General features: G+C 46.3%; 1 protein-coding gene across 4 annotated transcripts in view; it reads right to left on the minus strand.

The window, feature by feature from the left end:
- The window catches only part of LOC124298073 (LIM/homeobox protein Lhx9), a 68,083-nt gene that overhangs the window by 10,166 nt on the left and 38,192 nt on the right, over nt 1-19,725 (minus strand). For 2 of the 4 annotated variants that reach the window (XM_046749648.1, XM_046749647.1), the window contains one exon: nt 4,432-4,802. In XM_046749648.1, coding sequence (XP_046605604.1) covers nt 4,432-4,712 — 281 coding nt within the window. In that variant the 5' untranslated portion in view covers nt 4,713-4,802. Of the gene's footprint in view, nt 1-4,431; nt 4,803-6,751; nt 7,217-19,725 lie in introns of those variants that run through there. The other 2 variants (XM_046749646.1, XM_046749645.1) reach the window with 2 other exon arrangements.

Raw genomic sequence — 19,725 nt, forward strand, 5'->3', positions numbered from 1 at the left:
GGACGAGCAAAAGGGTATTGTAAAAAAAAAGAAAGATACGCCCGTCGTGTCCGAGAATTTTACGCGCATGTCAGTCAAATAATTGGACCTTTAGCCGACCTGTAATTATCCACTTTTCAACGCGATTCTCCTGATCGTATATTACGTACAACGCACACAGCCCGGTGTGCATGCGTGACATGTATACGCGTGCAGCATGCAGATGACCAGGTTGAAGATAGATCGCGTAGGAATTAATTCCCTGCTACTCTTACTCCAAATAATTGGCACGCGCTGCGTGTGCGCGCGATTAACCCACGGAATTTGCCTGGCAATTTCCCGTCCCGCAGTTTGCGTACCGGATAACTTACGGAACATGATTTTACAGGCGTGACGAAAATTGTCCATGCCGTTTATTCGCGATGTTAAATATGTGGGAATGAGTTTGGCGGATCGATGAGTCTAAAATCGTGAATTCGCGCAACGATATTACAGGGAGAGATAATGAGAAATGCGCGGCGCGACGGCTGGCGCCGGGACGCTCGGCAAGGTGTCGACGATATCGTCTTCTGAGCGTTGAAAGGGGGGAGATAACAATCTTTATAATATATATTACGTGATTGAAATTCATAATTTTATTCAGTAGCAATATTATTACCCGAGTATACAGTAGTTGCAAGTGCGTGTTACCAACCCATTAGGCAAATAAAATTACGGCAATTTTCCCCGCAGCACCGATTAAAATTGCATACAGCCGCGCATGATGCAGTTATACCCGTCGTTGCTGCTTGAAATTTGTACGTCTCGGACAACGAGCAAAGTAGGCACAGGTACCCGCGTATTTTCATAATTTGTTGACCCTGCATCGAATTCACCTGCGGATCATTTCTGTAACGTACGAAATGTACGAACACCAGTCACGCCGCCGGATTATAAATGTCACCAATGAACTTTGATTCGTTTCGACATAACCAGCGCTATCGGAGGTATTGAAATAAAAAAAAAAAAACGAAAAAAAAAATACCAACAAACATCAACGAATAAAAAAGGTCAGAATCGGTGATAGAAAACATTGTTGCGAGCAGCTTCTCGTCGTTTGATAGTTTCGATATCAACGTCGAGATGGAGGCGAGAGGGCTTCGGTACCCTGCATGTAAGACCGTCAAGTCGCATATCGACGGTTGTACATTGTGTAAGTCTCGTCGATTCAAAGTACACGAGTCGCGGCGTCGCCAATCGGCACATTAATTACGCATCCAATCTATGCTCGATGCAATGCTGCATACAGACGAACACACGGACGCGGCGAAGGTGGTGGTGGTGGTTGGAGGAGCACGTATGTCTGCGTGTGTTGAGCGTAATGCGCAACGTGAGCACGAACACACGCCCGTCGTATACACAATTATTTTCCAAGTACCTACTTTCGTTGAAATATGCAACGAACACGGTGAACACGCCGATCGTACAGCTCGTCGACAACCCTATTCACCGCACATAGCACCGTTTATTATCATGTCTATTACGATTAGATTCGACGATTCCCGTGGCAGAAATTCCCGTAAGGAAATTCTTTCCGCCTCATCTTGTTATAATAAATACACATAATTGCGAAACTCTTTCCTGCAGTCTCTATTATCGCAACTTGGAATTATCGCTTGCACTTAACGTATAATAATATCGTTCGAGAGAGAAAATTTGCTGTTGAATTCTTTCCGTATAATCTGTTTCAATTTTCGATTAAATTTCTGCTTATAATTCATTCCGTTCAACATATGCTATAAGAGACGATCTGATTCTTGTCAATATATCGGCAACACGCTCTGCTCGGTTATGATTCACAATCGAATAACATACCCTGTCCTCGAGACACTTGGAATATCTTGAAAAAATTTCCTGAACGCGGAATATTAATTTTTACTCCGCAACAAGGCAGAGAGGGTCGGATTGATTTTTCCCTCCCTCAATTCCCTCCGTTAATTATTCATTCTCTCACCGAGGCGACAGAAGAACGCCTCCGCATGGCTGATCAGGGAGTTTCGATGAGATACGTAATTACTAACCGAGAATCGAGGATTTGCCATCGGACGGAGTTCGGCGGTTCCCGACCCGACGCCTTTCGACGCCTCGACACCTAAGAACGCTGTAAATCAAGCCCCTCGGTGACTTATCCAGCGTGTTACCCAATGCGGGTGGAATTCAAGATCCGTAGATAGCCGAGCAGAGCAGACGGCCATTAGTAGACATTTTGTGTGGTCCCCCTTCCCAAATATAACTGACGCTTCTATGCAAATTTCATACTACCTCAATAAATACTGAAATGGCCGACGGAAAAGGTACCGTGGTGTATAATATAAAACCAAGCACAAAATAACCTCGGCAGCACGGGTTCTGCATTAATTCGACCGGGCTTACAAGACCGGTGTAATATTCACCGGTATCCATTTTGAATTGTCCCCCCCCCCTCCGCCACCACCCTCTCCTCGCCATCCTCCGCCTCCCTCACCCTCCGTAAGCTCTGATATTTCACCCACGCGTTCATTCCGCTGCAGAACTGAGTGCGGTTAACGAAAGACGCGCGATCGTTTATTTTCGCATCTTATGTACGCTGTTAAAAGTGCACAACTTTGAGAAAATGATTCGAGTGACTGGAGAAAAAAGTCCGCACTTTGATGACTCGTTCGAATACTCCAAACAGGACGAATGGTTTTCTTTTCGAATCTTTGCAGCTCGCGAGGTACTCGATCATTGTGAAATATGAACCGGTATCATCCGCGCTAAATTTGTTTACAAAATATGAGATAAAATTTTGTTGGCTAATGCATGTGCGTGACACAAGGCAGATTAATCGAGCGATATTTATAATTGATACACCGTAGGTGGATTCTTTTTCCCGACTAAACGGCTCAGATGTGAAAGTTTATAGGTTTTCAATTCGGAATAACGGACACATGCAGGTTTTTAGTTCGTGTTTGAACAGGGATTATTCAATGGGATTCAGTGGGGTTGCCACATCGATTGTTTGTTCGTGTAATACATGCACCAACATATGCAAAAGCCTATTATTTACGCTCGCAAAAGTCAGCTGAGCGAATTCAAGGTACGTTTCAAAGTATTTTCCGTATAACTGATCGTATTTGGGGTCTTTTCCGTAGACATGGATTATCCGGAGAAGCGTTTATCTCCGGACGAGGTCGAGGACCGTGGTTAAAGCCGTAATCCGTATTGTTTCCATCTTGAGGTACCCGTAATTGTTAACGACGGATTTCACGGAAGAGACGCAAAATCTTCGAGAGGGATGAATTTCGTTGAGAGCACCGTCGTATTAAGATGGGGGGAAAAATACTCGGGTACTAATTGGAACAATGTAGTATATCAGGTAGGTACACGGTTCAATGTACCTACGTACAGAAGGTGAAGGTATGTCAGGGACAAGGGCTGGGTGTACGAGGAAGTTGATCCCGCGGTAAGAACCTCGGAAACGTCGAATCGTGTATCCTTGGGGAAATTGTGAAAACGCAGTAGTGCGTCAGAGGACATAAAGAACACTTGAATCGATGGTCGCGCTGCGCGAGACTTCAAAAAGTCCCGGGCAGGACTTGAGGGTTGCGTACTGATATTCGCATTCGTTCGTCTCGGGTTGTCTTGCAGTCAGGAGAGAAACGATGACCGACTCTGAGAAACGAGCTTGTGAATGTGTACATAGTGTACGTACATATATATCGCTCGTCGGTTCTTCTCTATATACCAAAGTGGAATGGAAGGACGTGGAATATATATTCACAAAGAGCAGCGAGACTCTCGGACGAACTTGCAGGCGAGAGCAGGGAGTGCAGCGAGAGAGAGAGAGAGAGAGAGAGTGAAACTGGGAGCGGCAATGGGGCGCTGCAGGGAAGAGGCGGAAACCCTGGAGTGAGCGTAACTCGAGAGAGTTGAATCAATGCGACAGTCCTCAGCTTCTACCTCAGCCCTCTTTCCGACCAGCCTCTCACCCTCTCTCGCTCTCCGCCCCCGTCAAGCCCGCCACCCCAAGGCTCTGGTTCCAACTAAAGTTGATATACCGTTCCGATTCCACGACCGTGGGATTCACTCCCATCCATCCATCCGTAATCAAAACGAAATCACGTCATATACTCAGATTGAACTTCAAAGCTGCGATTCGGTTTCGGAAAAATGCCAATAAAAAAAAAAAAAAAAAATGGTTACAAACATGATGTACGAGCTTTCTAGTATTCTAAACATCGCCGAGTCCATACGAACCAGTGTTGTTTTAATTTTCATCACGTATACTGCCAACGTAAGATGACACATCCAACTGACAATGAGAGCCGATGAAAAACAATTTGTAATAAAATTACAATATCTACCTTAATTGCCCGTGCTTACGACCATCGGACACCTAGGTACACAGACATACAACGAAAATGCACAACGTAAGCTAGAGGTTAGACTGACCGGTAATAATCCTCCTTGCAGTATATATTTCCATCCCTGGCGAAGCAAGTGAGTTCGGCAGCCAGGGGTAGCCGGCAATGGCAGCACCTGAGACAGCCGCAGTGCCAGGCTCGGTCGGCAGCCCTGAGATACCACCGCTCGGCGATTTCTCGTCCGCAGCCTCCGCAGCTTAGCCCTCCTTCCGGGTTGCTGGACGGGTCGCTGGTGCCCACCTGACAGCTGCCGACGGCACCATCCCCCGGTAGGGGGTTTCCACCGCCGCAGCCCACTTCCTTCAGCATCGCCGACCGCCGCGCCAGCACCCTGACCTCATGCTGACCCCGTTGCCAACGATTCCCTCGTCGTCTGGACTTTGGTCGGTTCTTGTATTCCTGTAAGAGGGACGGGGAGAGCGGAGCGTTAGTTATTTTCTCGAGTTTTACTTATTTATTTATTTTTAAAAATTTTTTTGTGTAAGTATATCGCGAGAGAAGAGCGGAGCGAAGGAATCGTTTGACTGCTCCATATGATCCGCCTCACAGTTCGATTTGTATTATAATTTTTATACTGGAATTTCTTTTTACACGGACACCGCGGTATGCGAGCGGTAAAAGTTTGAAAGCCACTTCGGAGATGGATGGAAAAATATATAACGTTAGAAATCGTCGATGCGCTGGGCGAACGTGGGAAAATCGTTTTCTTTTTGATAAAAACTTGGCCATGTTCTCGAACGACTTCCTGCACGTCTCAGTATCTGCACTTGGCGTACGTACAGTGAGTACCACTGTGAGGTTTACGCGCTACAGGCATCAGTGTATAAGATACAATTACCCGATGCTATATAAAGAAGTATAAAGACGCACGCTGATGCTCTTCGAATTGTCAATTTACTATCTGACGCTCGAACGATTAACCGCGACGCGACGGCGCAGGAATCTCAATGGGAGCTTGGAAAAATTTGATGAATCTTGTAGACGGTATTTTGTACAATCAATTTCTCGACACCCAGCGGTTAGTGTTAAATTGCACCTCAGGAGCTAGACGTAAAGTCTTCGTTAGAAGTTCAGGCTGGGAAAAGGCTGAAAACGAGAGGTTTGAATTTTGCAACGTCATCCCCATGAAAATAACTGCACGGTAATTTCTGCTGGGATAAAACTACAACTAGCATAACGTCAGGTAGTCGAAAAAAAAGTTTTGAGGGATTTTTTTTTCAAGTTTCCCTTCAATTATTGCAGGCACATCACAACGCAACGATTGAGGATAAAAATTGATTACTTGACGGTATTTCGAAAATAATAATAAAAAGAAATGTCTCATCCTTGAATTTTCGTCTGATTTATTTCAAAGCAGTTGACGTTTTTCTTTACTCCAGGCCATTGAATCTGGATGTTTATTCTCTTAAAGGAAGTTAATAAATATCACGGTGAGTAAACGGGGAATTAAGTAATCTAGATGGTCGAAGATGGAACTTCGAAGAAGCGTTGCAGATTCTGCGCGGCGCAAAAAGGTATATATATGTAGGTATCTGTCAGATATAATCGCTGCAGCGGAATACTGCACGAGCTAATTTCTCTACAGCGAGGTTTTACGCGTGGGATGGTATCGACGTAAGTATGATGCTAATGAAGACAGTAATGATCGTAACAAATTAAAATCGAGTTAGATATTAATCGCGAGGCCGTGAGATAGGATGCTATGCGTAGTATTACTCCGCAGGAACCGAACGCCTTTATATACAGGTAATTAACATTACTCAAAGTTGAATAATTGGCACATGGACACCGCGCAGCCTGAATCTTCTCGAGACATTAAAAATCGGTGTTTAATTTCTTTTTATTTCCGATTGCAATGCAAAACGGGAAACGAGTAAGTCTGAATTCTAATTCAAGTTCAAAAAATTATACAATAACACAGCACCGACACTGTCACGCTGTTTCATGAATGAAAAGGATCGAAAACTCGCCCAATGCCGCGAGACAAACGCGGCTCGGTGCGCTGATGAATGAATTCTGGCCGGGTAGGTTAACTGGGTTTCTGAATCAGCCAATCAGCCCAGGAGCTAATTAGTCAGGTCTGCTTATAGTACAATAAATCAATGTCCGCCGGGCGACGGAGAGGTGGAAGACTCGTATTCGTCGAGCCACGTGGCTCTCGGTCCGAAGAAGACCGGCCTCTCATCTCGGGCCCGTCGGACGTCCTCTTAATTATTTTCTACACACGTTCCTGCGCGATATGACGTGCGGGGAAAGCAGGAAAAACGGGCCGAGGAGGAGTCGCAGTTTCCGCCTCCCCGAGCTGGTTCGGAAATATTTTAACGACCCTTTCGTTTTCCAGGACTCACTGAATCCCGCACCTACCTGCTCCAGGCGTTACCAGCTCGATGTCAGGATCGTCCTGGCCGTCGGTCCGCGGCAGCGCGTCGAAGAAGATCCCAAATTCCTCAGATCGGATCTCGCGACGGTACAAGCACCACAATTGTCACTGTAATCACTTTTCGTCGAGCTTTGATATTCCTCCGGTGAAACGTCGGTTAAATCGCGGAGCCGTCGCTCGGTTTTTTTGCGCGTGTGTCTCTCTTTAGTCGAGCGATTTCAACTTCCTCTCGTCTGCAGGACGACGGGAAGATCAGGCTTTCCTAATTGTCCCGCTCGAGGAGGCGACGGGCGACTCGAGGCTGTGAGTATCGCTCGTCCTCGCGATTTTTCCTCGGTTTAGAAACGGCGCCGCGCGGCTTGATTCGAACGAAATTTCTGTCGCAGTCACACTAGGCGAACACACACGGCTCTCCGGATGCCACGGCTGCTGGATCGGCCCCGGCTTTCGAGGTACGAGGGCGCTACGAAGAGGGGTTGGGGATTATGGGAGGGGTTTCCAAGGGGTAGATACGCCCGGGTGCGCCAGGGTGCCTGGAAGCTTTGCGCGGCGGCTGCGCGGTCGCAGTCGGCGCCACGACGCCGGCTGATCCGCCGTCGGCGGGCGTCGCTCCCAACGTATAAGGATTTTCCAGAACCGACAACCACGCCAAAGTCGGCGCAGCCCCAGCCATTCAACGCAATTGACGGCGTACTGCATCAGTCCCGTTGGCAATATCATCTTGGCTTACAATTAGTACCGGTATAGTCAAGGCAAGTCAATACTGGGCGTCCGTTATTCATACCGTAATAGTTCATTCTTTGGTAGACTAGTGTCAGGTACTCGGTATTGGTTTCGCATTAATTCACAGATCACGAATGCAGACTCGGTACCTTTCATCCGCGCTGGTAGGATCATACCCTTCAGGGAACAAGCATTGATGGTTCATTGTCGCCAAAGAGACTGGACCGGTAGCGATAGCCTTGGCACGATCATCAAACCAACATTGGTCCGGTTCTGGAACCTTGCACAGGTCTGCTTCTGTTCGAGAGAAAAGCGGGTGAAAAGGGAGCAGGAAGACTCGGATTTCGTTCCGGCTTCCTTCGGCTTAAGTCGTAACAAGCCGTCGATCAAGGCCCGAGGTCCGTCTAATAAACGCGGAGCGACACAGAGGGCAATTATACCGCACCTCGGGTGGTAATAATCTCCCGAAAAAGTACCTTCCAGATCTAGATTTCCCGTGTTAATTCCTAGCCGCGCTCCGCAGCGCTCGTTCGAAAGCCCGGGGGTCGGTGACAGCGGCGATCTGAGAGATGAGAACAATTAACCCCCGGGTCCCGGGTCACCGGGGAGCGGCAAAACCGAGGGAATGAGCATAATTCGGGTCGACCAGTTGCGGCTGGTTAAATTAATTGCTACTCCCGTGTACGCGCGTGTATTATAATACGTACAATAACAGCCGAGTAGGAACATAGGAACATGGCGCGTATTCGTCGAGGATACCGGAAACGGCGAGAATCCCTCCGAATTCTAAGGACGGCTTCGTGACGAGCCTCGGGATTATTTCGACGGCGTTTCAGGCCCTCGATTCTCGAGGCGCCGAACGTCGCGAGGGCAGGGAGGGGGTCCTGGACACCGGGTTCCCCGGCCTTCCACTGCACCCGTCGCACTCTCGACACGCAGCCTCCTCGAGGCGCGGCCTCCCGTCGTCCCGGTCGATCGCGGCGCCGGGCATCGACCAATCGGGAACGAAGAAGGGGACCAGGTCGCCCGCGGATTGGTAGGCGGCGGTTGTCTCGGTGACAGGCCGATGCCGGCGTTCAACGCCGACGGGGAACGGGAATGGGTTCCGCAGCATCCGTACCAGCCGGCTGCGGGCCAGCAGTGGGAGTCATCTGGTGGCACGTCGAGGAAACGACGCGACGGTTCGACAGAATTTTCAGGAATACATGTAGATATATTCAGGGGCGCGCAAGGTCGTGGAAATCCTTCGCGGTTTCCCAGCCGCGTGATTCCGTCGCGGAAAAAGGCGAGACTCCGGACGGGAACCCGGCGACGTGGGCGAAGGTGACGGAGGTGAAAAGAAGGGGGTGACGAAGACAAATGGTGGCCTTCACCCCGGAAGACGAGACGAGCTCTCTTGTTGCTCCTTCCTCTTCTTCTTCTTCTTCGTCTTCTTCTTCTTCCGAGGCAACGACCAACCTTTGCCTGCGGGAAACGTCGGCATCCCCGCGTGTCAGGTGTCAGGAGGAGGTCCGTCCCGGGTCCTCCGGGTTTAATTAAAAATAGGCCGCTGGGTGAGCTGCTCTACAGGATCACCAACTCTGAGGACGTGGCTAAACACTCCTCGGGTCAATCTTGGGTGCTTGCTGCGATGGTACGAAGCTTGTTATTCAATTAGCGTTAATTTGTTATCCTCGTGTTTGGTCGTGCGGTTTTTTTGTGGATATATATATATATATACACACACACACATACACGTATATATGAAGAACGAGGCGGATGTCATAGCGAGTTTCTACTCTGACCCGCGTTTCTGTTCTGTACTCGCGGATCTATAAGCTCTCTTATTTGTTGTTGGCCAGACGTAGATGTATACATAGAAACGTTTCTGATTTGTTTCCACTCAAACCGGGAGCACGTTTTAAATCAATCATTCGCACAATTCGTCAAATCGAAACTTACAATTAGCGTTGTTACTGGGACTGTTTCACTCACAATCAGACGAAAAGAAACACACAGCACCGAAGTGAGGTGGTTGTACCAGTCATCGACACCTTCAAGTAAACACTGAGGTTCAAACATGTGCTAATTTGCAACCAAGGTAACGATGATTCAACTTTCGGACTTCCCTAGAATAGTAGATAACAAAAAGCATTAGGTACTAGGCTAGGTACGAATTATACTGTAATTAGGAATGAATTCAGAGGCTTCGCAATTAGAATATTGATACTTGTGGGCCGGAAAATTTATTTTGCATTAATCATAAATTGCGAATTACAAGTTGAAACGTTTTTCGTACTTACGATGAAACGGATTTACGTTTTATGTTATTGGATACATGATAGCTTTCGGTGTGAAGTTCGACAAAAAATTAGTCCAACTTTTGAGGAAGGTAGAACGATAAGCCTATGTTTCTCAGCACTTGTATTTATTAATAAATTATTTTAATGTACGGCTTGATTTTGCACCACGGGATGCGTTATAGTTCTTTCCCGAGTACGAGAGGTGCATACTGTGATTTCGCCGAGGTGTTATACACATTTTTTTTCTCTCATTTGAATCAATTTGGGAGATTCAACTCAGGCGGACTCTGTTGTTTGGGTTAAATTTACAATCAGTTAGCATTAATTTTCTGGTCTGGCAGTTGCACGGCGCAAATCACGTATCGACGACCCTGCCGCGTGAAAAACTGGCCTCATCGTCAGTTTTCTGCAGCATAAGGTGCACCGGACTGCGAGCGGCAACAAGCTGCAGTTGTACCTTAATCAATTTATGCGCATGTTGTAGTTTCGCTAGTTACCTTCGTGGAAGTAACTATATTATAAACTAGCCCGTGCTGATAACTCAAAAAGGCAGACACTTGAGTATACAACTATTTAGATAATCCGAACAACAATCGGCACTCTGTATATAATAATTAGAAGTTCCCGGCCCTCTACGTAGGGTTGTAATTGCTTGATGATTGTAAATAAGTGGATTGCATAATAAGATTAGCGTCGGAACTCCGTATATATAAGCCTTAAGTGGTGTGCATTTGCTTTAACATGCGTATAATGTAACATAGGCGGGTGCGTTACGATATTCGCGGCGATACTAAGATTGTTAGATTTACAACGCGAGCGTTTTTTTGCCACGGATAATGAATTAAGCAATTATCAGACAGGGTAATAAATTCTCCGCCGTTATACGTTTTCACCTGTTAATAGACGGAAAATCCGCAGAAACTCGTCCGTCAGCGATATTCGGACAGAGACGAATGGCGAGAGAATGAGCATCCAGCCGGGCTGCATAGGTGTGCAGTTTATGGAGAAAAGCGAGATAAAACCGACTCGCCGTTGACCGCTGTCCGACCAATTCGTAACCTATTAATCAGAAATGCATCGGGCATGGAGTTGGCGGAGAGAGAAGCGGAAGTCGGCGATACTAATCTGCGCCTCGCTCTCCTTCTTCCACATTTAAATCCACTTAAACTCGGCTAGACGCTTCTCTCTCCCACTCTCCCTTGCTCTTTCCTTCTTTCCTTTTTTTTCTTTCTTTCTTTCTTTCTTTCTTTCTTTCTTTCCTTCTTTTTCGCTGAATGTGCAAGGAGCCAGCGCTTATCTGATTTCGAGTCGCGAACTGCATCCCCGCTCTCCCTGCACTTCCTGCACAGTGCAGCTACTATTACGCCCGAAAGAATTGAAAAATGTATCTCTTGTTTAACAAGGGCAAGTATATATGTCCCGCCGCCTAAATGGGCGAGTAACCGTTCTTATCTGTTTAATATTAAACGAGATCCTTCCGCGGATCTTCGTTTCGCTACTCGAACACGCGTCGGCTGAAGTAACATACCTACTTTTCAGTCTGCATTGAGTCGCTGAAACAACTCCTGACAAACCGTTACTGCTTTTTTCGAACATTCGTAAGCATTCAAATTTCTCTACTTCTACTACTACTACTATTACTAAAGCTGCAATCTGCGAGTAAGAGATACGTGCGAGCGTTGCAGTTTTGCAACATAATTTTTCGCCATAGATTGCAATTATTTCACTGAAATGCAATTTATGAACATTCAGCAAAACTACGTTGCACCATGCATATTTATGTAAAATTTTTGTTCCTTTTTCATTCCTCCTTTTAAACTTTCGAATATAAATCATCCTTTTTTGAAAAAGTTCGTAAGACAACTTATGTAAAATAAGATCCTTGCTCAGCGAAAAAACAGAGTACGCGTAGTTATTCATTTGACTCGTCTGACAGTTCATTAATAACAGTTTTTTTTATCCAAACGGAAGCTTTCGCTTCTGACAAAAACGTCGATTAATTATCCGACCGAAATTTACTTGAGAAAAATAACTTGTTTGTACAAAATGCTCATCGTTTGGACACAGTAATATACAATTCTAGTATATTTCACAAGTTCTACAGAGATTTGAAACTTGGCAAAATTTCAGATACAAGATTTCATCGCTAATAACTGTTATAAAAATGATTTTGGTTCCATTTCGGTGTAGATTACACGAGTATGAAAAAAAAAAAAAAAAAAAATTGCGCGTCACAATCTCACCACTAGAAGACGTTTCTTGTTCTTGATCTCGAGAGAGCTACTCGGTATAGAGATGGTATCGTTGTTAGACGCTGGGTAAGTTCGAAAGGAAAGAAAAGAGGACACGTTATCATTGGAAATCGACGTCCGCAGTCTCCAGGAGTCTTCGACATCGCCACAAGCGTCATTCGATCGTCTCTGAGAGTTGGGCGAGGATAGTCCCCCGATTTTTGCAACGTGTTTTATCCTTCCAGGGTAGGAAAGAAGGATACCGGACCGAGCGCACGGCAGTCGAGTGCAAGGCATATCTATCTATCTGCCGCATCGATCTTAACTCAATGCTGGAAACTAAGCCGCGTGTCATTAGTGCCAGGCGGCAGCCCCCGAAGCGGTTGAAATATACGGAGCGAATACGCCAAATCGGGAGGATCGTTTCAGTCGCGCGTTGCGCTAGATCGAAGCCGGAAGTTGCGCCAGACGTCGATCCTGCAGCGAAAGACCAGGGAACGCGTTGGGACGTCGAAAAGAATTCGCGTTAAAACATACGTAACAATTTTCGGATGAATGGCAATCTGCGAGACGCATAATTGATCCGGTCGGAAGTAATTAAAAAAGATATCAAATCCCGGGAGTAAAAGGTAGAATTTGCGTAACCCCGAGCAAGCAAAAAATAATGCTAAGAAAAAATAATCATCGGATTGTGCCAAGATTTTTTCCCCGATCGAGTTACACACACATCGATACATTGATCGTCCGCAGATTTAATAGCATACGTCGAACTTAATTATACACACCGCGTGTCTCCGACCTGTAATTTCTGTACAGGTGTTCAATCAAAGTCGTTTCACCGGGTCCGCGGAAGTTGGACTCGTACATAATCCGCAAATGGTGTAAATCAAAGGCGCGTTAAATCCTCCGGTCAGAACTTGGCCAACTTTCGCAAATCGCAATCTAATATCGCGAAAAACGTTCCTGCGGTACCTGCGGAGAAATAACTGTATAAGTGTGTCCGTTTCCCGGCCATTCGTCTTCCTCCTAGAGGCGGACTGCAGGCGAGGATGTAGCGCATTCTAAATCAGCGTGCGGACTATGACAAGTTTGCCCTGACGGTGAAGAAAATTTGCCTTTATTATAAATTAAACGGAAGAATCGTGTTACGTGTGAAACGAGAAGTCGGAATCTCTCTCGATATTTCTTAAATTACACCCCAAATCTTTTCGGTACGTTTCTTGAATCTCAGCCGCGGTACCGAGCGAGTACAAATATGATCATCATCTCGCGTGGGGCAGACAAGTCTCATTACTCTCGGGGGCGAAGATCGGGTGCCGTGGACGCGAGCTGCATCCGGTGCAGGCGGAGTGATTTCTTTAACTTCCGTTCTTATCGCGAGCGCAGATCGAAAGAGAGTGGATATAGACCAGAACCACTTAAGATTAGGAATCTCGCTCCATGTGCACTCGCGCAATCGCTAAATTACCACCTAGCTGCGCTGCCGCCGAGTCATGCGTCGGTCTAACAGTTGCGAAAAATATTTTAGTATAAACCGATCCCGCGATCCGTGGGAATAAAACGCTGTCTATAAAGAGGTGAAATGTTTTTTCAACAGGATAAAAAAATGTCGATTATCCTTCATTTGTGTGGCTGTTTTTTCATTCCGAAAAGACGAAGGCACCGGCGACGCGGAATTCAGCGGCCAGTGATTCGAAATATAGAAACCTGCTCGGAGTGCCAACGCGTTTATGCTCGTGGGCACGATCGGTATCTCGCAAAAGTTATCCCGCGATTGGAAGCCGATCAGTGCTGTTGGACGCACTCGCATCGACGTTGCTACGACGCTACGAAGCGACGCGCTTGCGAACGGTTGAAATACGAGGCGGGCACAAAGACGCGTCTCTCTGTTTACGCGTCGGCTTCTGTATTAAATCGTCCCACACCTTAGCTTCCTTTAAAAGCGACCGACCAGCGTTCCCGCTGCCCGCATGCGTTATACCTACTTACAAGTGTGCATGTGCGTATATGTGTACGTTAACGCGGAAAGGATATGCCTGCGAAAAAGGAGAGAAGGCCGGCACGACTTATTACAGGTACAGGTATATGTATCCGTTATCCGACTAGGCAAGGAAAATAATTTCTCCAAAATAATCCACTCTCGTTATGTACAGGGATTATAATGGCTCACACTTGCGTAGCATTTTCTAAATCTCAAATTATAGCAAGTATTCGATTAAATTCAAGTCGACGAATGGTTACATTCACAAAGTTATTCGCAATATATTTTTATTTCGGCGTCAAATGAAAATTTGTTGGAGTGTTTTTGTTCAGAATTACGTATATAACGGGGCTGTCGACCCTTTTTTTGAGGTCGAGATTCGTGGACTTCGATATTTGGAGATATGTTCGTCATAATGTCGAAATCGACTAGGACAACCCCTTAAAATGACCACGAAAATCATGAATCGTATATGCGACTAATTTTCTGGTCTACTTCGTCCATCGCTGAGTGATCTGCGATAAGATTCAAATGTAGGTACCAGGACTTTGCTGTGGGTTTGAAGATTCTAACAGGCTACACTAGGGTCCCAGACAAGGAGCAGCTTCGCAGGCTTTGCAGCTTTGACGACGATTAATTCGAAAAACGTGAGTAGCATTTTTCACCGTTGATATATGAGTATAGGTACCGTTGCAACCTTGTCAATAACAAAACTACTTTATTCAATTTTTTTCACTCTTGGTCCAGGTTGAAGACGCTGCTTCGAACCTTGTCAACTCTACACAGGCAAGGCAAGAATTACATCAAAGACTGTGAGAGCTGGCAACAGTTTCTGAATTTGGCAGGTCACATCTCTGTCTGGCGATTCGATAGATTTCACAGATGCGTCGTCCACGTTATAGTTAACGATTTATTCGCAGGATCAAAACAATTCCTGAGGCACCGATCCAAAAAAATAATCACATAGATCCTCATGCGAAAAACAAAAATATGAGTCTCGTCAAAGAAGTTAATTTACTACTGATGTCTGTTGTAATTCATCTTGTTTCATTAATAAACTAACTTTTATCCACCTGCACTTTTGTTCAATCAGGATCTTGCTAACCCAATGAAATCACGATTGTGCTTCCGGATATTCAATTGCTTTTTTCACCAATCATCAATACTTGTTAATCAACATATTCAACTGATTGTTCGAACATCGTGTTAAAGATCATTTCAACTTCGAGACTGAATATCCTTGTAAAATCCAACGCAATCTGTCTAAACACAACCTCACTTGCAATAGATCGCAATATCTGGCAGTTTGCGTTCAACTTCAATTCGACAAAGTTGATCAGTCAATTTGAACGACAGACAATAAGCTGATGAAAAAACGTTTACCACAGCGAAATTTAAAAAACCAAAGTCATCTGAACAGCACGCAAATATTTTTCAATGGCCTCCCAATTTTAGGAAATTATATCTTCACAAGTTTCGTACGAAACGTAGATCGAAACTTTTCAAAGGGCATTTAAAACGGTACTGATCTTCTATCTGCAGTTCGCGCGTGTTCGTGTAACAATCGGATTGTGGTTTCCATAGCGATGATCGAAAAAGGTGCCGAAACGCAGTGTCGAAGAAGCGGGGACAACGAGATCGTGGCAGCAGTGCAGCGTGCGCGTTATATTTACGTAGGTGTAAAGTGGCTCCTCTGTGAAACCCGAGCTATTGGGGACATCAGACGAAGCCGCGATCGGTTGGGTCTTCCACTGGTTCTTCTGGCCCTTCTGGTCTTTCTCCCCGGCGTTATTTACCTAGACACCAGCGCAGCCGCCAGGGTGTGGTGTCTTGGCTTTGTGTGTCCTGATTCTACGGCCCTAAGATTCTCGAGGGTCGTTGGTTCGTGGCCAAGAACCATCATGTCTCGGTATACATTGTTAACACCAGGAGCACCACACTCTTGTTACCATGTTTGCTCAAACAATATTGTCCCTGGGGATATACAAGCCCTGAAGGAGGAACGACCGTCGACGCGTTCTTCAATCTTCCCAAAAGTCTTACACCCAGAAACGTAAGAATGTCAATTTTCCGTCTCGCACAATAGATATTATGTGTATAACACACACTGTGCATACCTAAACACGGAGCAAAACGAATGAGAAAAATAAACACAAGGGAAAGAAATCTTCAGTCTCCATTGTCTTGCCTCGAGATTTCACCAAATAATTACACGATTTCTCGGGATACAAGCTCCGGCGGCTTTGTCAGAAAAGAAACTCGAAACCTTCAGACTTTCATAATCCTCTGCGGGTGCCGACGCACTGAGGGAACACGCCCCCCTTCCTCGTCTCCGGTGACACCGAGGGTTGGCTAATGTGACATTTTTGCAGATCTATATTAAAGAATTGTGCGCACGAATTTTTCTCGTATTTGTTCGCCGGAGTCAAGGCGTGGTTGAAAACCTTTCAAGAATTCAAATCGTGTAGTTGATGATTCGAAGCAACGGTCATTCGGATATCGCTAAATCACTATCGATCGATTTAAACGACAATCAAACTTCCGCAAAGTCACACAAGTATCAAACGCACTGAATTACGTACCTACCATTTTTCGCGAAAGCAGCAGGTGCGTTTATGCAACTAATTCAGTGATCGATTCGCGAAAGGTTTGATGGCAAGCTCACTGCGTCGACTCGCGAATAGAGTAACGAAGGTACAACGCTTCTGGGTAACTGGTACAGTCTTATTTTCGTCTACAAATTCGGTCGGTGGTCGGCGTGATGCTGAAGTATGGAGCACATCGCGTGTAGCACCTATTAAAATCTGATCAACAACAAGGACGTCAACAAGGGGCGGAAAATGATCGCTGCTGTTTCCACCAACCACTCGTACAAGGTATGAGCTATGAATATTGATTTCGGCTTTGAAATTAATCTAGGTGAGTTTTGCGAGCACGGAGAATCCGGTAAAATCGCATGATGCGCAATTCGGCGAGCATCGCGAGATTTGGAATGCGGGGTTGAGTCGTGGCAACAAATTGAACTGGAGCGAGGGAACGAGGCGCAAGTAGCAAGAGCAATAAAAGTTGGCAGAGACTCCCTGGCGCGGGGCACCCGGCCGACTGGCTGCGGGCGGGCTCGAAGCACGCAGACTCAGACTGGTTGCTGCTTAATGACTCTATCTCTGGTAATTAACTGCTCCTTTACCCACGCCTCCAACTTCGCTTTCATTCAGCTCAACCTCGCTTTACGTTCGAAAAGATTTCCTCGGACAGGGCAAAGGTGTCGGACCCGTTCGCGTTAGAATATCATTCACTGGATAAGAGCCAAGGATTAATAACGAGCGTTTAGATTCGGGCTTGAGGTCCGTTACAATATTCTCTCGTCTCATTAACTTTATTTGTTTCCATTACTTTCATTCCTCCTTCTCTGTATCTCCGTTTTTTTTTTTTTCTCTCATTTTTAATTCAGTTCCGCCGCAGAGACTCGAAAGTTATGGCCGCGCGTCAAAAGGCGGGATATGGCCGAGAGACAGAAATTGCATGACGGTAGGCAGTTTGAATCTTCATTTGTGAGTTGTTTACACCACGGTACACGTATCTTGAATTATACGTATACGCGTACGTAATATCGTTCCCGGGTATTCCTAATCACCGGCGATAAAAATAGCCGCTTATGGAGCGCGACGTGAGGCGTGGACGTGTTTAATTCAACGGCGCGTATAATTTAAGCAACGGCCGATCGAGAAATTCTCACAATAAATTTTTATTCTCGATTAATGCGGAACGAGGCGGTGATGATTTCATACAAACAAGTTCTGGCCGATCTAGAGATAAGTTTGAGTATCTAGTTGAACAGGTGAACCACAGGTTTAATCCCTGTTCACTATCGCATTTACAATCGTATTTTGATCTCTCGCACTCGTTAATCGCTATAAATATATCCGTACCTCGAAGCAGTATATTCTTCATTTAACAGATATTTATTCACACGTTTCGTCTTTCATTTTCATTCCGCAATCGCCAAACAGGCTCAGCCAATTTTCGCATAAACCGTACGAAATATTTCTCCGCGGAGGGGTAAAAATAGCGGTCCGTACGGAATGATTAAACCTCAGACAAATTTTGACCGTGTGCCGCAGTCGTTCTTAATTTTCATATTTTATCGCCGCGGAGAGCAGGGAGAATACCGTCGACCGTCGGAGTAATAATAATTAATTATTGTACCGTTGACAACTTGGCAACGTCTTCATCACGGCTGAGTCACGCCTCCGCTCTTCATCCCCCCCCCCCCCCCCCCTTGACAGTTATAATTCCTGTCATTGCCTGCAGGCAAATCCGGCATCGGATTTTCGATTAAAGCGGTGACGCGAATCACGGTGTGTAAGAAAAAAATGGTCATAAATTTTTTTCTCCAACAACAAAAGTATCTAAGGTTTTCGAATTCATTGCACGGTTCGCGCAGATTTCCGAATCGCGAATAGATCGATGATGTTTAACTATCCAAACGACCTCCTGATCAGGGTAAGATAAGGATCTAGACGGGATTTCCTCCGGCAATAATCCCAATGAAACAACGGCTTCCGGTTCGGATCACCGGAAAGCCATCACTGACGATCGTTATTTTAATCGAAGCAAAGGCCGTTAACGCGCGAACCGTTTCTACTCTTTCTGGCCCACCGTGAGATTCCTCGGTGGAACAATAATCGACGGACCGGTAAACTGCATCGGTCCGCGGTTAGTTACCCAGAAGCTCCGGCTCCGTTCGGTGGGCCGATTTCGTCTTGGCGTGGCTCAGGAGGGCCCTTCCGATCCCTGCGAAAGATAAGAAAGATGGACCGCGGAGTTAGGTAGGTATAAACACACACGCGCGCAGCGACTGCGGGATGCATCACGGCGCAGAAGTCAGAACCCGCAGCGGGCGAACCGAGCGGAGATCCGGACCCCGACTTTCATTATCACCGCGGCTCGTCGGGCCCCGGGGACGTAAACCGGTGACTTTACGATTATTTGTCGCGTGATTCGTTGACGGCGGGTATTAGAGGCGACAGGGTTACTCGCTACCTGTCGAGCGTCGGGAAAACGCGCCGCAGCGCGGGAAGACGCGGATCGCCCCTGCGGCTTTCCTCTGCGATCATGCCCTGGAAGGTAAGGCCGCAGGTACCGCACCGCACATCTCGCTACGCGTCCCCTATAAAGGTGGAAGACACATGGCCCGTGTAGAGATTCCCGACGTTGCTCCACTCTGACGGAATTTTGATAACGACTGGGATCCCGGCGGGGATCCCCGGGGATCCTGTGCCTCCTCCTCGCCCCCCTCTCCGACCGCGACTACCGTGTTTCAGACGGGAGGCACACTTCTCATAAAAATCTTGGCTTTATGGTAATGGGGCGTCGCGCTGCTGCCTCGCCGAGCATCTTCACGTTGCGCCGCGTACACTTGCCATCTTTTTTACATTTTTACTTTTGTCTCAGATCCTTACGGCGTCACGCTCGATGCCTCGACTCGATCCGATCCACCTGTCGCACTGGGAACGCTGTGTACCTACAGAGTTTTAGTGTCAATTTTTAGAAGACTAAACGACGCCGTCGGATCAATTCTCGCCGTACGAATTTTCGTTTCGTATAATCCCCTTTTGAATTTGACAGAATTTCTAAACGACTTTGAAAAACACTAGAATTAATTCATCAATTCAAACCCACGCTATATTTCGAGGTGATTTTTTTTTTTTTTTTGAAAGGAAAC

This window comes from Neodiprion virginianus, chromosome 2, assembly GCF_021901495.1.
Source record: "Neodiprion virginianus isolate iyNeoVirg1 chromosome 2, iyNeoVirg1.1, whole genome shotgun sequence".
In the NCBI taxonomy this organism is placed as follows: Eukaryota; Metazoa; Arthropoda; class Insecta; order Hymenoptera; family Diprionidae; genus Neodiprion; species Neodiprion virginianus.